At 28.3% G+C, this 17,826-nt stretch overlaps 2 protein-coding genes across 2 annotated transcripts in view; one reads left to right on the plus strand and one right to left on the minus strand.

Moving 5' to 3' along the window:
* LOC126883121 (exosome RNA helicase MTR4) overlaps positions 1–17,826 on the plus strand; it is a 79,469-nt gene that overhangs the window by 2,167 nt on the left and 59,476 nt on the right. The window lies entirely within an intron of this gene.
* LOC126883122 (uncharacterized) lies at positions 5,459–14,443 on the minus strand. The gene is made up of 2 exons (XM_050648366.1): positions 11,708–14,443; positions 5,459–6,701 (listed from the first exon to the last, which is right to left on the minus strand). Exon 1 carries the CDS (start codon positions 13,787–13,789, stop codon positions 12,872–12,874), a length of 918 nt encoding a protein of 305 aa, XP_050504323.1. The 5' UTR covers positions 13,790–14,443; the 3' UTR covers positions 5,459–6,701; positions 11,708–12,871.

Raw genomic sequence — 17,826 nt, forward strand, 5'->3', positions numbered from 1 at the left:
GAAAAGTTGTTTGGAAATAAAAACTAAGATCAAATATGCAATTACATGCTTCTACACTCGGGTGCAAAATTAACCGGACACCTTAAAAATGGGTAATTTTTGATGTCCTGCAATTCCTAAACCTGTTGTCCGATTTGAGTGATTTTTTAATATGTTATAGCCTTATTCTTCAACAATATCGTTCCAATAATATTGTTGCTGAACAGGTAAATTTTCATTGTATACTGGGTGTACCAATGAAGCTGTGTTTTTTTCTAAAATTTCGCATCGCCTTGTGGAGTATTCTAACATTTACAAAATACTCAAATTTAAACCCAAATATAGCCTCATGTTTTCTCAACATTCTGTTTTTTGAGTCATTCGCTTATGTTGGACCGTTAAAAAGTTAGGTACTTTAACAATTAGCCATGTTTTTTATCAAAACAGTATGTTTTTAAATAAGCATGGCAAACTTTATGGAGTTACTCTACATGAGAAAATAATGACAGTTTGCTTTATAAACCTATGTCCGCAAATGCTTAATTTCTAAGATAGAGGGTGTTGAAATTTTTGTTATAAACGGACGATTTATTTATTGCTTTAAAACCGGTTGAGATATGCAAATGAAATTTGGTGGGTTTTAAGACGTAGTTATTATACAACTTTTGACATACAACTAAGAATTTAATATTCACCATTGGCGTGCATACTGGTAATATGAGCTGTCATATTACCCGTATGCACGCCAATGGTGAATATTAAATTCTTAGTTGTATTTCAAAAAATGTGCAATATTTACGTCTTACAACCCACCAAATTTCATTTGCATAACTAGTTTTAAAGCAATAAATAAATCATCAGTTTGTAAGAAAAATTTCAACACCCCCTATCTCAGAAACGAAGCATTTGCGGACATACCGTTTATAAAGCAAACTGTCATTATTTTTGCATGCAGAATTACCCTTTAAAGGTTGCCATACTTATTTAAAAGACCCTGTATTGATGAAAAACCTGGCTAGTTGTTAACGTACCTAACTTTTTTATGGTCCAATGTACGCGAATGAACCAAAAAGCAAAATGTTTGGAAAACATGAGGCTGTAGTTAGATTTCAATTTCAGTATTTTGTAAATGCTAGAATATTCCACAGGGTGATGCGAAGTTTAAGAAAAAAACACAGTTTCATTGGTACACCTCGTATACAATGAAAATTTACCTGTTTAGCAAACAATATTATTAAAACGGTATTGTTAAAGAATAAGGCTATAACATATTAAAAAATCACTTAAATCGGACAACAGGTTTAGGAATTGCGAGACATCAAAAATTACCCATTTTTAAGGTGTCCAGTTAATTTTGCACCCGAGTGTAATTGGAAAAAAATATTTTCCAAATTTTTCTCAAATTTATTGATACTAACTTCGTTTTTATTTATTACACATATGATAACTCTTTTATTATTACTTTTACGAAAAAAAGGTATTCTTTATAAAAAGCTCTGTATGTCCTAAGACCGAAGATGCAACCATCAGATATCACATTTTATTAATTTTATACGAGGTACAGTAGACTCCCGTAAGTTCGGCCTCGGTTAGTTCGGTCTCCTCTTAGTCCAACCGGCTCTCTGAGCATTAGTCACACACTTTGCACATCAAAAATCGTTAGAAAAGAAAATTCAGAAAAAAATTACTAACTTTTTTTAAGTGTTTAAGAAGCCAAACCACCAATGTGCAATAATATTTTTAAATTTTATTAGGCCTAGAGTTCTGCAAGTATTGTTTTATAGTATTTTTGTAACGGTCTATCTTTTCATATAATACGTTAAATATATGTCAGAGTATTCCTCTGATCTTCTATTTATGTATAAGTGTTTTGTTTTTGCTAGATCCATACAAACAATAAATGGGCATTTTTTAGATAAGCATCGGTTAGTTCGGCCACTTTTAAGTTCGGCCTAGGGTCCGGTCCCGAGGTGGCCGAACTTACGGGAGTCTACTGTATGTCAAAAAATATGAATTTCACTCAAGAGTAAAGTACCTTTATTTTTCACAATATTGAAAACGGTTAAAAAGTTGTTTAGAATTAAAAACTATGTTTCAATATGCAATTACATCTAATTGAAATATTGTGAAATATAAAGGTACTATAATCTTGAGCGAATTTCATATTTTTTGACACACCTCTTATAAAATTAATACAAGTTGATATACCATGGTTGTGTCTTAGATTTTAGACCATGCAAAGCTTTTTATGAAGAATAACTTTTTTTCATAAAATGAATAATAAATGAGCTATCATATTTGTAATTTCAATTTTTTTTCAATTTCAATTTCAATTTCAATTTATTAGCCAAAATTTACATTTTTAAGTACATATAATATAATATACAGAAAGACACCTAGATGTGAAAACATCTGTGTGTGTCTATAGAAAAATCCTAAATAAATATAGATTACTTATAAACAAACGTAACAAAAAAAAAACACATTCGAGAAATCAAAATTATTTGGAATTTAAACTTAAAACTAAGTAAACAGCATATCTATATAATATAATAATATGTAAAAAATCCAACTTAGAGGTATTAAGAATTCCAAAATCAAAAAAAGAACATTTTTTTCAGGATTTATAATTCAAATTGTGTTTTGTTTCCAATAATACAATCAACTACCTTTTTATTAAACATTTTTATGGATTTGATTTCTTTTATTTTGTTTGGTAGTAAATTATAATACTTGGGTGCCCTAAAAATCACAGAATGTTGGCTTATTCCTCGACTTAACTGTGGTAAAACTAAGCTTCTTTTGATGTTACCTCTAGTTTGATAATTATGTTCTATTAGTGTCTGTTTGGAGAAATTTTTATGAATATATGTGCAACATGTTGAAATATAGAGTGTTTTCAAGTCACAGATTTTATTATTATATAATTCGGTTGTAGAGAAAAGTTTAGGTTTTTTTAACATTATTTTAATAATTGAATTTTGAGCTACTTTGAGATTTCTTATGTTGTTTTCATATGCTCCACCCCACAACAAAATTCCATACCTTAGTAAAGGCTCAATTAAGGATTGATAAATCATAGTGATCAGTTTTTTTGCAAGAAACTCCCTTAGCAGATAAAATTTATGCATAAGGGCCCTAATCTTTTTTGTTAGGTATGTTATGTGGTGTTCCCATTTAAGATTTTTATCTAAATATACTCCTAAGTATTTTATGACATTTACTTGTTCAATGGGATCTTCAATGTTTTGTATGTTAATGTTTTCAAAGTTTGGACGATTTGTATCATTTATAGAAAAGGCTACATAATTAGTTTTTTTAGCATTTAGAAGAAGTTTAAATGTATCAAGAAAATTTTTGATATAAACTAGATCTTGTTGAAGTTTCTGTTTTGCTTCTTCCCATGTAGATGCAGAAAAAATTATGACTGTATCGTCAGCATATGACACGATTTTACCCCTGATCTTAAGATTAAATATTGAGTTTATATATATATTAAAGAGTATTGGGCCTAAAACTGTACCCTGTGGCACTCCAATTTTAATAGTTCTTGGTTCGCTGATAGCATCATTTATTTTTGTATATTGTATTCTTTCATAAAGATAGTTAGTAAAAATTTTCTGCCCAATACCCCTCACGCCATATTTATCTAGTATATCCAATAATTTAGTGTGTGAAACTGTGTCAAATGCCTTGGACAAGTCAAGGAACACTGCAATACATTTTTGCCCTTTATCAAGATGCATAGTTATATCTTGCACAACTTCATTCATAGCATCTACTGTACTTAGACCAGGAGTAAAACCAAACTGATTAGGAGATAATATTTTGTTTTCAGTTAAATATGACACTAATCTATCTTTTAAGCATTTTTCAAAGATTTTACCTAGATTTGATATGATACTTATTGGTCTATAATTTTCCATATTAAATTTATTACCTGATTTATAAACAGGGCTCACTACTGAAACTTTAAAATGACTTGGAATATCACCAGTTTTAAAAATAAGGTTTATTATATGAACAAGAGAATCAATGAGATAGATGTGAAGAGTTTTTATAATTTTAGAAGAGATGGCATCTTTACCTGGTGCTGAATTATTTTTAAGGGAATTTATATATTTTATTATTTCGTTATTTGTGACTGGTTTAAGATACATTGATGTCTGAGAGGAGTAATTCATGTGGAATGGAGTATGTGGTTTTTTAATTTTACTGGTCATTTTTAATCCTATTTCAGTAAAAAACTTATTAAAATGGTTTGCAATATCAATGTTATTTTCAATTTTATTATCATTTTCAACCTTGATGTACTTAATTTCATTTTTTTTATTTTTTGTGTTTTCGTTTGTAGCCTCATTTATAAAATTGTAAATTTTTTTAATATTTTTGCTATTTTCATTTATTTTGTTTTTATAATAATCATTTTTTGTTTGTGTAATTAATTTATTTAGTTTATTTCTGTAATCTTTATATTCAATGATTTTTTCTGGAGTGGATTCCCTTCTTAGATTTTGTTTAAGTTGATCTCTTTTTCTAATAGATACAATAATGCCATGAGTAATCCAAGGTTTAATTTTTTTAAACTTATTTTTAAGAACTATGTCATCATAAGAAAGTTGAATTAATTCAGATATATTTTTTATAAGTTGTCCCGCAGCTATCTCTGGTTCTGCATAGTTCAAAATCTCTCTCCAGTTTACATTTTTTGCATGATTAAGAAGTTTTTGATAGTTTAATTTTTTATATATTTTTGTGTTACTAAAAGAGTTGCTACTGATATTTTTATTAAATGAAAAATTCAACAAGACTGGTAAATGATCTGTTATGTCATAATTAATTATATTTGGACTTACCTTTATAAAGTTCTCCTTTAATCGTGTTTTGAGGAATATATGATCAAGACATGTCAGAGATTCTGGCCTTGTTACGTCCTCATATAATGAAAAAAAGCCATGAGAATTAAGGATAGAAGTATATTCACTGACTATGTGATCTGTGTCATTCAGAATATTTAAGTTTATATCTCCTAAAAACAACTCAATATCTTTTGAATTTTTTTGAGAAAGATATTGATTCAAGTCTGATAAAAAATTGACTACATTTGAGCTGGGTGAGCGATAGCATATATTAAAAACAATGTAATAATTAAAAACAATGTTGGGTATCCATAAATTTGAGAAATTTTTTTTTTCAATTAGAAGCATGTAATTGCATATTTGATCTTAGTTTTTAATTCCAAACAACTTTTTATCATAAGAATTTTCGATATTGAGAGAAATAAAGGTACTTTACCCTTGACCGAAATTCATATTTTTTGACATACCTCGTATAATATTGAGAAAATTTGATATCTGATGATTCAATCTTAGGTTTTGGGACATGCAGAACTTTTTATAAAGAATAACTTTTTTTTCGTAAAATTAATAATAATAATGATGTTTATTTAGGAATAACAATAAAGATTTACAAAAAAAAATAAAAAGCATAATGAGTACTACCTAAATAAACATAAATAACTCACTGAAGTTGAGCTACCCTGTATATATATATTACTAATATACATACAAAAGTAGCACCCCTTGTGCGTGAGACTTAAAAATATAATATACTAATTTACAAATATAAACAAACAAAAAATATTTAACAAATGTATAAATGTATACAGTTATATGAAAATTTATAAAAATACTAAAAACTCTAACATTAATCAAGAAAAAAAAATATAATAATTTTAATATAATTTGTGATATAAATGTGGCCATCAATAATTCAAGAAATGTCGCAGTTGATAATAAAAATCTATTTAGATACAATTTTTATTTTCGATATAATTTTTTATTTCTTATTGAAGTTTATTTATTACAATTATTGTCCATTGATAAGTTCTTCACAGAATTTTGTTGATTTGTTCCCAATCCATTGTTTAATTTCATATTTATATCTATGTTTTTTATAATTTTTAAATTGTTTTAAATTATCCGGTAGCAAATTGTACAATTTGGGCCCTATGTAACCAACATATCTTTGAAGGATGGATTTATTACATTTTGGTAGAATTGTATTATGTTCTATATATCTAGTTTGGTGGGCATGACTGTTAAAATTTAATATTATCTTTTTTTCATGTATATGTATAAGGGCTTTATAACAGAATAATTTACGTACATTTAAAAATTTACTTTCGTTATATAACAGCTCACTAGAATATCTTAAATTTTTTCCGTATAAAATTCTAATTAGCCATTTCTGAATAATATTTATAGAATGTAAGTAATTATTGCGTATTCCACCCCATCCTAAAAGGCCATATGTGAGTTGAGATTGTATAAGTGCATAATAAAGAATTCGCAAATGAGTTATTCCTAAAAATTGTTTTAAAAATTTAGATCTTGATAAGAGTCCTCTTAATTTATTTACTATATTATTTGCTTGGTTGTTCCATCGTAAATGTTTATCAATTATTATACCTAGATATTTAATCTCGTATGTATATGGAATTTCATTTTTTGCATCAATTTTTAATGAGCCAAGATTTGGGAGGTTATTAACATATGATGTAAATGGTATATATTTTGTTTTTTCTATATTTAAGGTAAGTTTATTAAACTGAAACCATTTCTGAATTGTAGCAAAATCTGTTTCAGCTTTTTGTTTTAAATTATTCCATGTATTTGCATCATAGAAAATAGCTGTGTCATCTGCAAAACTTATGATTTTACCTTGTAACGAAATAAGCGATTGACTACCCCAGCTAATTGAAACAATATTCGAAAATATTACCCCAATCAACTAAGATAGCCATCGTTACACCCTTAGCTTAGCTCAGTCACTCAGGTGTGTGTTCGTCTTGTCCTAACCTTAGATAAGAACTATGAAAATTGGAATGGAAGCAAACAAAACAACAATTTTTAACTAATCATGTTTATTGTTCATAAAGATATAATAAATAAAATGACTTAGTAAATTGCATTAACAAATGTATTCAAATTCTTGCCAAAAACTAACAATTCTGGATTATACTTATGGCTTTTGGTAGCTGATGGTATCTTCTTGATGTCGCATGGTACTGCTGTCGACTTGTAGACCTGGGCAGGTGTTATGGCCCTAGGTCGCTGCAGCTACGGTCTTGGTGATGTCTATGATGTTGGGTGCTGTTGTCTGTCTAAAGATGTTAGGTTGTCAGCCATCTGGTGCATCGCCGGCGATGGGCTTCATGCTCCCGAAAGGAGAAAGTACATTTTCTTCCAAAAACTGTAACAGTAAAACACATATCAACAATCAAGAAGAAAACCAAATTGTACCTTTGCCAAATAGTATTCAGAAATAGTAATTGGCAAGGTTAAATTTCATAGAATTAAGATGAGGAGAATAGTTAAAATTTTAATAACTAAACGTGCATATTAATAGATGAAAAGAAATATAGAAATCAAACACATTGTTGAACATTTGAAGGTTAGATAAAAAAAAACAATATAAAAACTGTTAGATGGAGAAATATAATTATAATATAATGTTATTCTTACCCCAAGAGATGATTTGATGGAACGAAAATGATTTAATTTTGGAATTACATGCCTTTTTAAGGATTAATTTTTCCCTTCCAGTTTGTGTCTTCTGGTAGGGATGAAGTATGAAGTGACACTTTCATGACAGTGCGACATAGGTGGCGGGCATGTTCCGAATTGAGACAGATACTTACGGAGTAAGAATGTATACAGGGTACGTTCAGTATGTTGATTTAAATGAAAAGAGATATAGTAAATAGAAGATAATAAAAAAGGATAATAAAATGATAATCAGAGGATAATAAAAGAGGATAATAAAAGAGCGCCAACCAATTTTTAAAGGGGGAAATGGGTAAACCAAATAGAAGAAGATAATTATTAATGAAATATTAAAGAAAATAAGGTAAAATAATTATTTAAAAATAAAATATCAAACATGTGACGTTTGTAACGTTACACACTCCTCTCACCCATCAGAAAAATTTTGAACACACGTGAGAAATTTTTCTCAAAGAAAACAGGAATGTTACACACTCCCTCCACTCATCAGAAAAATTTCGAACACAGGTGAGAAATTTTTCTCAAGGAAAACAAGAAAACAAAGTTCTAACCAGAAATAAATATATGCAGTAGTAATCGTTCAAAACAAATCAAAAATAAATACTCATAATAAAGTAATCATTAAGTCAATGTATATAGTTAATTTAAATTATTAATCATAAAAAATTTTAAAGTACCAAAATAATTTTCAGATGTTACTCTGGGGAAAATAAAAATATTACCCAATGAATTGTAGTATTCGTCACACTATAAAATATTTATTCATTATAAATAAATGACATCAGAGAATATCTATCTCTGGATAAAAAAAATAAATGTACTTTAAAAAGTATGAAATTAATTCAAAATTATAAAGACATGTAGTATAAAGTATAAGAAATAATCAAATTTAACTAATAATCCAAGTCCAAGTAATAATGAAAGATAAATAATGTAAATGACTTTTAATCAAAAGTCAAATAATATTGGTATTTATAAAAATCATGCAAATATTCAGGTATCTATATAATATAGAAGGCATATTATGTATAACCAAATCTAAGTAATTATATAATGGATATTACATCCTTAATAAAATAAATAGCTAATGGAGCTACTAAGAAGTGAATCTCATAACAAAACACCAGTACCCTGGATAACTCAAGTACGGAAAGTAAGGTAATAAAAATAATAAATCAATATGACAAGGTAAATAAAAGCATATAAGTAGATAAAGATAATATAAATATAATATAATAAAAAGAAATGCAAGTGCAACTATAGATAAACCATTAAAAAAAATAAGTACCAACTACATGGAAAGCCAAATAAGACAAAGTTCTACACCAAAGGGTTTGAAAAAACTGCATAAAACTAGTCATAAAAGACTTAACCAATAAGTTAATAAAGAGAGAGATAATGATACATAATGCAAATGCTACTTCCATCAAATGCATACCAGGGATCTACACTAAAGAACAAAATATATGTATAAAAATGCATAAATATGATTTGCAAAGATGGAAAATAACAAATGCTAGTAGCTAAACTACAATCATACTTCAAAGCGCCATAATTCTACACCAGAGGCTCATGAAGAGTAGAGATGCATAGAATTATTTTAACTTCAAAAGAGAAAATTTATAAAAGACATCATCCTAAAAATAATATACAGCATTAAACTGTATATCAACAGTCATTAAGACCAAAAAAACGGAACTCAGACTCAATAGATCTGGCCCAACCCTATGGATAACTTATATGTACCCTAGGAGAAAAAAAAAAACACTAGGTGTCTATGCAGCTATATATAAGCCATACACAACTTATAAGTGCCAGATGAGGCTTTCGTGCTAATCTGTATCAAAAATCAGTACAACACCCAAAATAAAATAATAAAACAATAATATTATAGATAATAGGGCATTGTTAAATAAAAAAGATGTTAAATATAATGTTTATCATAATTAATATAAATGCAATAATGCAAAAAATTGAAAAATGTAAAATATCATGCTTTACGAACAAAAAATTTTTTTGAGATTCAACACAAGAAGAAGAAGAATGATTTAAATTAATATTCTGAATACGTAAAGAAGAAGAATAAGAATAAAATACCTCAATGAAAGAAAAGAACTTGAAAATTGTCCTAGTCTTTACTATACAAGTAAAGTAGTATATACCATCCGAACAAAAAGTTCGACGGAAACAACAAAATTTTTGGTAGTTGTACAAAATGGGTAATAAATATATGAAAACAACTAGGAAATATAAGAATAAGTAAAAAGTAACTGAAAATAAGTAATAAAACAAGATTTAAATGCACTTTAGAGTACACAGAAGTACCTATAAAAAGAACATAGAAGAAATAGTATGTATAAAAAGAATGTATAATAGTATGACAATGGAAAAATTCTCTTGGGTTTTGGAAAGTTACGACAAAATAAGAGTAATTAAAGAAGAACTACAAAAAAAACTGGTTAAATTGAAAAAACAAAAAAATGCCATGTGGACATTACTATCAAGGTCCTAAACATAAAAATTAGCCAAAAAAAAAGTAGGTAAAAAGTATCAAAATGTTAAAATACCAATATTTGCAACTGTAAATGTATTTTAAATCAATTATGCTGAAATATATAATTAAATTATTGTAACTGGTAATACTTTTTTGACCCATAATCTGAAATTAGCGTTTAATATATAAAAATTAGTCAAAAAGTACCAAAATAGGTAATATATATATAGATTTACTGCAAAAATTGAATATAAAATGAAATATGTGAAAATAGTATTTATTAATGCTTGTATGCTTGCACCAAACCAAAATTCAACGTTCTATTCTTCAGATAAGACAAGTGCGTTGGTGAGCCAGTGTAACGAAATAACACATGAGAAACGTTGCAGCGCCAGTGAAACGAGTACGCGTTGGGCCCCACGTTGGGCGCCAGTGTAACGAAATAAGCGATTGACTACCCCAGCTAATTGAAACAATATTCGAAAATATTACCCCAATCAACTAAGATAGCCATCGTTACACCCTTAGCTTAGCTCAGTCACTCAGGTGTGTGTTCGTCTTGTCCTAACCTTAGATAAGAACTATGAAAATTGGAATGGAAGCAAACAAAACAACAATTTTTAACTAATCATGTTTATTGTTCATAAAGATATAATAAATAAAATGACTTAGTAAATTGCATTAACAAATGTATTCAAATTCTTGCCAAAAACTAACAATTCTGGATTATACTTATGGCTTTTGGTAGCTGATGGTATCTTCTTGATGTCGTATGGTACTGCTGTCGACTTGTAGACCTGGGCAGGTGTTATGGCCCTAGGTCGCTGCAGCTACGGTCTTGGTGATGTCTATGATGTTGGGTGCTGTTGTCTGTCTAAAGATGTTAGGTTGTCAGCCATCTGGTGCATCGCCGGCGATGGGCTTCATGCTCCCGAAAGGAGAAAGTAGATTTTATTCCAAAAACTGTAACAGTAAAACACATATCAACAATCAAGAAGAAAACCAAATTGTACCTTTGCCAAATAGTATTCAGAAATAGTAATTGGCAAGGTTAAATTACATAGAATTAAGATGAGTAGAATAGTTAAAATTTTAATAACTAAACGTGCATATTAATAGATGAAAAGAAATATAGAAATCAAACACATTGTTGAACATTTGAAGGTTAGATAAAAAAAAACAATATAAAAACTGTTAGATGGAGAAATATAATTATAATATAATGTTATTCTTACCCCAAGAGATGATTTGATGGAACGAAAATGATTTAATTTTGGAATTACATGCCTTTTTAAGGATTAATTTTTCCCTTCCAGTTTGTGTCTTCTGGTAGGGATGAAGTATGAAGTGACACTTTCATGACAGTGCGACATAGGTGGCGGGCATGTTCCGAATTGAGACAGATACTTACGGAGTAAGAATGTATACAGGGTACGTTCAGTATGTTGATTTAAATGAAAAGAGATATAGTAAATAGAAGATAATAAAAAAGGATAATAAAATGATAATCAAAGAGGATAATAAAAGAGCGCCAACCAATTTTTAAAGGGGGAAATGGGTAAACCAAATAGAAGAAGATAATTATTAATGAAATATTAAAGAAAATAAGGTAAAATAATTATTTAAAAATAAAATATCAAAGATGTGACGTTTGTAACGTTACAACCTGTTACATTCAGTCTGAATAGATCATTGATATAAATATTGAAGAGAATTGGTCCCAAGACTGTTCCCTGTGGTACTCCGTAAGATATAATTCTTCCTTTACTGATTTTTCCATCTATAGAAACATGTTGTTGTCTATTTAGCAGATAACTTTCTAGGATGTTATATGCAAGTCCTCTTATACCATATTTTTGAAGTTTATTTAGCAGTATTTTATGTGAAACTGTATCAAATGCCTTTGCTAAATCTACAAATATACAAAGAGATGGTTTTGCATTATCAAGAGCTTTGTAGATGTTAGCTGTTAGAGCACAGATTGCATCTTCGGTTGATTTTCCCTCTTGAAACCCATATTGACATTCAGATAGTATATTAAATTTTTTTAAAAAATGTGTGAGTCTTATTTTAATTATTTTTTCGAATATTTTGCCTATATTTGAGATTACGATTATAGGCCTATAATTTTGACAATATGTTTCTTCGCCAGATTTGAATAGTGGTTTAATAGTTCCAATTTTTAATATATCTGGAAAAATGCCTAAATTAAGACATGAATTTATTATGTATGTTAAGGGATTTAAAATCTGTTTTGTTATTTCTTTTAAAGTTTCAGATCTAATATTATCGTGCCCTGGTGACTTTTTATTTTTTAAAGATTTTATAATTTCTTCAACTTCATTTTTAGTTGTCGGAGACAGGTACATACTATTATTTATTTCCAATATGTTTGCTTGAAATTCAGTTGGCTCAGAGATCATTTCTGCATATCGTTTTCCTAAATCGGTATTATAGTAGTCAACAAATTCATTTGATATGTCTGTTTTGTTAGTTAGTACTTCATTATTTTGTGTTTTTATTAGTTTTATGTTTGTTTTTGAAACTGTTTTTCCACATAGTTTATTTACGCATCTCCATAAATTTTTAGACATATTTTTGTCAGTATTTATTAACACTTCTGCATAGGTTTTTTTTGCTTGTTGAATACGTTTTGATAAATTATTTTTACTTACTTTGTACCTGTTCTGTAAATTTTTATCATCGGGATGAGTTTTTAATGATTTGTATAAATTATTTTTTTCATTTATTAATTTAAGTAACGATGGTGTTATCCATGGTTTTTTATATCTTTCTTTGTGTTTAATTTTTATTTTCTTGGTATTTAAGTTTATATAATTTTGTAGTTTGTAATGAAACATTCCATGCTCTTATTGACATCTCTTTCAGAGTAAACTAAAAACCAATTTTCTTGTTCTAAATCTAATTTTAGTTTTTCGTAATTGATAAAATATTTAAACATTTTTGATTGCATGATATTTAAATTTGTGTTGTTAAAATTATTAATACTGAGTGCTATAGGCGAATGATCAGTAATATCATGGTATCTAAAAATATAAGATTTAATATTATTCTCAAAATTTAAAGAACATTTGACAAATAAATGATCCAGATAAGTTTTACTTGCGGGACGTGTATATTCGTTTATGTATGATATAAATCCATACTCACTCATGATACTTTTATAGTCTTCTACGAATTCTTCATTATACTCTAAAAGATTAATGTTTATATCACCTACAAAAATATGAATATCGGATTTATTGATATTATTTAAGTAATTCATTAAATTATTATTAAATGTTATTGGACAAGTATTTGGTGACCTGTATAGAGCTGATAAAATTATCTTCTTGTTGTTAAGTAAAATTTCTAATTCAATTAGTTTTGTTACTGTTATATCTACTATTTTGTATTTATGGTTAATATACTTTTTTATATAAATTATTACTCCATCGTTTTTGTTAAATGTACCTGAATTGTATATTAATGTATAACCTTCAATTTGAAATAAATCCAAATCATTTTGTTTAAAAGTTTCCGTTAAAATTATAAAATAGAAATCTGTTTTACATTCAGATAGAAAAATTACAAAAGCATCAAAATTTTTTTGACAACTTCTTATATTCAGATGCATAATATTAAGAGGTTGTATTAAATTATTAATTAAAGTATTAAAGTTTGTCATTGATTCTAGTATGCATGATTTTTTATCAACTACTTCATATTCTTGAATAAATGCATCCATATTTTTTTAGTAAATTGAATTTGATTTCAATAGTTAAATAAAAATAACAAAAAAAGTTAAAAGCTATTAAAATGTTAAAAAATGTTAGTATAAATAATATAAATATTTGACAAACAAATATTAACAGATTTTGTGAAAACAAAAAGAAAGATAAACGATTTTTACCTTTTATTATAGTAGAAATATTTTATTTTAGGTACTATAGTATTTATTTGTTATATCGTAATCTCGTTCTTTGTTTAGACTTGTTAACATTAGTTTGTTTATTAGTAATTTGTAGTCTATCAGAAACTTTGTTGTTTTTGGGAGTGTTTTGTAAAGATCTAGAAGAAGTTATATATTTATTAGAGATAATATGTTCTTTCTCTTCGCTCTCATCAGTTTCGTCTTCTCCTTTGTTGGTATATTGATTGTCTGGGTCTTTTAATGGTTCTTGGTGCTTGGTGGAACTTGATGTTGATGGTTCACTGATGGTTTGCTGTGTAGTTGTGTCAAGTGGTTTTAAGTTATTAGTGGTATAGCTGGTACCATTAACATAAAGTCTATTTCCTTTAATGTAGGCTGTAGTGCCTTTTTCTCGATAATAACCTAAATGCTTTTTTAGCGTTTTTTGTTCCTCTCTCTGATTATATGTTAGATCATTTATAACGTAAATTTTTGTGCCTTTTAATTGATAAGTTATTGAATATTTCTTTCTTTTTTAGGTTTGATAATAAATTTATTTTAATTGGTTTATGTCGGACGTTTTTTAGACAATAGAAATTATTTATATCATTAACATTCAATGTAATTTTTAAAAGTTGACTTAATTTATGACAAAATTCGCTTACTTCCAAGTTTTCGGAGTTTTCAATGCCAAAAATTAATAAACTATTTTTAATTTGCCCTCTTTCTAAATACTCAACTTTATCTTTCAATTGTGAATTTTCGTTTTCTAAATTTTTTATCTTCTCGTTCAAGTTTTCTATGTTTAGTAATATCCTTAATTCACTTGCCTGTATTGTGTGTTTTCAATTCAGTTTTAATTTTTAATATTTCTTCGATTAGTTTATCAAATTCATTAACCATTTTTACATAACAGATACTTTTCTTTCTTTCCAAAATAGTTCAAATTTAGTATTTTTTCAGAGGGTTTTTCAATTTTTTTCAATAATAAAGTAGTTTCCCATAATACGTTTCCAACTTAAGTAGACACGCTGTATAAATATTGCCCCCACCCACTTCATAATGCGTCATCGGTATCTTTGATAAAACCTTTGTGACACTATTACAAATAAAATTTAGATGCCATATAAATAGACAGGGAGCATTCAAGTATTACGTAACGCGATTTTTGAAAATTTTTGACCCCCCTCCCCCTACGTAACGCACTCTAATGGGCGTTTAACTATTGCATAATGCAATTTTTGAAGATTTTTGACCACCCTCCACCTGCGTAGTAATACTTGAACGGTCCCACAGGAGAAGAACAATCACACAAAGACAGAAACATTAAACCTGGACAACCTGAAAAATCCAGAAATAGAAAAGCAATTATGAGAAGAATTAAATAGAGAACTCCTATATAGAACAGAAGGAGAGAAAACAATACAAGAAGAATGAAATAAGATTAAGAGGATAACAAGTGAAACCACTAAAAGAGTGATAGGAATTAAAAAACATCAAAAAAAGAGCTTTGGTTTGATGAAGAATGCAAACAAACAATTGAGAAAAGAAATGAACTACATTTGCAGTATACTCAAACTGTCTAGTTTATACTTTATTCACCTTTGGTGGATATTAAAGGAAATAGTTCGCTAAAATTATTGTCACGGTGAATGACAGGACGTGAAATGCAATTTAGATTTCCCTTGTTGAGTATTTCGCCACTCTGTTATGCTTTATTTTTCCAACTTAAAAAGCTCAGAGGATAAATAATTTCTAATTTTATTTCCTGACTTATTAGACTTTAGAATTTAATTTAAATAAGATAAAAATAGGAATTAATGACAGATTTAGAGTTAAAAGTTCATTTTACAAAATACAAAATATTCATTTAGCTATGTTCAAAACAGTACTAACAATACCAGTCACAAATATCTACATCATTAGTTGATTAAAAATATAAAAAGTAAAACACAAAACAGTTAAAAACGTTTAACACACAATAAACTTACACATTTAAAATATACAGAATGATGTTGCTATATTGTCCCGTATCTGCTTTATAATTTATTGCATATTATTCTTTGTTAATCTGACACATTTCCAAAAACAGTCTCTTTTTGTAATTGTTTTCTTGTTTATAGAACCCTAACATTTTGATAGTCAAATTGGTGCCCAGTTTTTAAATGGTGGTCAACTGCCGCACATGTGTTTTTCTTTTTGGTACAGTCACTTTTATGTTGTGTAATTCGCTGTTTAAGCCACTGCGAAGTTTGGCCAACATAGCAACTCTGACAATCTAAACAATTTCAGTGTCGCGACTGGCACGTCTCTTTATGTGTGTACAAATGTTGACCATTGTTTCTTGGTGTATGCTAATCTGCTTGCTTCTGCTATTGTTTTTCCCTTCCTTTGAATGATTTTTCCGACTGCTGTATCCCAATCTTCTCTAGGTCTTCCTCTATTTCTTTTCTTTTATATCCTAGCTTCCCATATTTTCTTCACCAATATGTTGTCTTCTATTCTTTTCATATTATGTCCCCACCAGCTTAGTTGTTTTTCTTCAATATACTCAATTACCGACTTCGTCTTAAAGTCTGTCCGTATATCTGTGTTTCTTATTCTGTCTCTCATTGTCACTCCTCTAACTCTTCATAAATACTTCATCTCTAGGGCGTGTTGTAACTTACTCTTTAGTTTTCTAGTTAGTATCCATGATTCACAGCCATAAGTAAGTACTGAACTATATATGGTTTTAAAAACAGTTACGCCCGGTTTCCGAAAAGATGATCATCTCAAAAATTATGTAATCGACGATTAACAATAGATTAAATGCGTCAGAAACGTCAACCAAACTAGTTTTAACAACAGTCGATCACCTGACAAAAGATTAATCGTTAGTTGACAGCCGATCATGAGTGTTTTGAGTCTCCGAAAGGTCGATTAACCAGTTTCGCTTGTCAAACGGCGGTAAAAATGGACTGTTACCTAATCTGCGACTATCCGCCGATTAACGGGCTGTTAAGAGTTTTTTTTAGTTTTTAATTACTGTAATTAACAAATACCGGGAAAAAATTGTCAAATAACACATATATAAATGATATAAATCATATTATTCAATAAAAATAAGATTTTTTTAGGGAAGAAATAATTTAAAATATTTATTTAACTTGCAGAACATGGATATCTCGGACATTTTTTATATTTGATTATATAATTTATATTTTTTTCTTTTAAAAATGTAAGATAACAAGGATGCTAGACTCATAGAGCTATTTTTTTGAGAGGCCAGAGCTCTAAAAAGCAGAACATAATGATTATAGCGATGTAAATAAGAGGGAAAACGTGTGAGAAATTATAGCAGCTAACTTTGAAGACAATAAAACAGCCGGTAAATAAATTAAAAATAAATATAAAAAGTAAATATATAGACCAAAAATAAAAATACGATTATAAAATATTATAGATCATAAATAAACTGTTTTATATCTCCAACTCTCGTCACATTACCTAGCCTCATTTTTAAAATGCTCTCGTTCAATTCTTGCTCCAAACAAAAGTGACAGTACGTAAGAGAGAATGCACCTTTAGAATCTAGAGATACAAGTTTGGATTTAGAGGTTAATATAATTGAAATTTTGAAGGATAACAGCCAATTGTGACAGTATCGCTACAAAATCGTTTTACTAATTCTCTCTTCAATATCTTTGTCCTGTCTTCCATTATTTTCAATTGTAACGCCTAAGTATTGGAAATGGTTTACTTGTTCTATTTCCTCTCTTTTAATTTGCATATTTATTACTAGTGGTTCTTGCGATGTTACCATAGTCTTCGTTTTATATGTACAGTGGAACCCCGTTAACTCGGATTAATTGGGACCGCGGCCGATCCGG

The sequence above is a fragment of the Diabrotica virgifera genome, chromosome 4 (assembly GCF_917563875.1).
Source record: "Diabrotica virgifera virgifera chromosome 4, PGI_DIABVI_V3a".
NCBI lineage: Eukaryota > Metazoa > Arthropoda > Insecta > Coleoptera > Chrysomelidae > Diabrotica > Diabrotica virgifera.

Bases quoted from the DNA above. Each gene is read 5' to 3' on its own strand.
- LOC126883122 (XM_050648366.1), bottom strand. From the start codon at position 13,789: ATGGATGCATTTATTCAAGAATATGAAGTAGTTGATAAAAAATCATGC.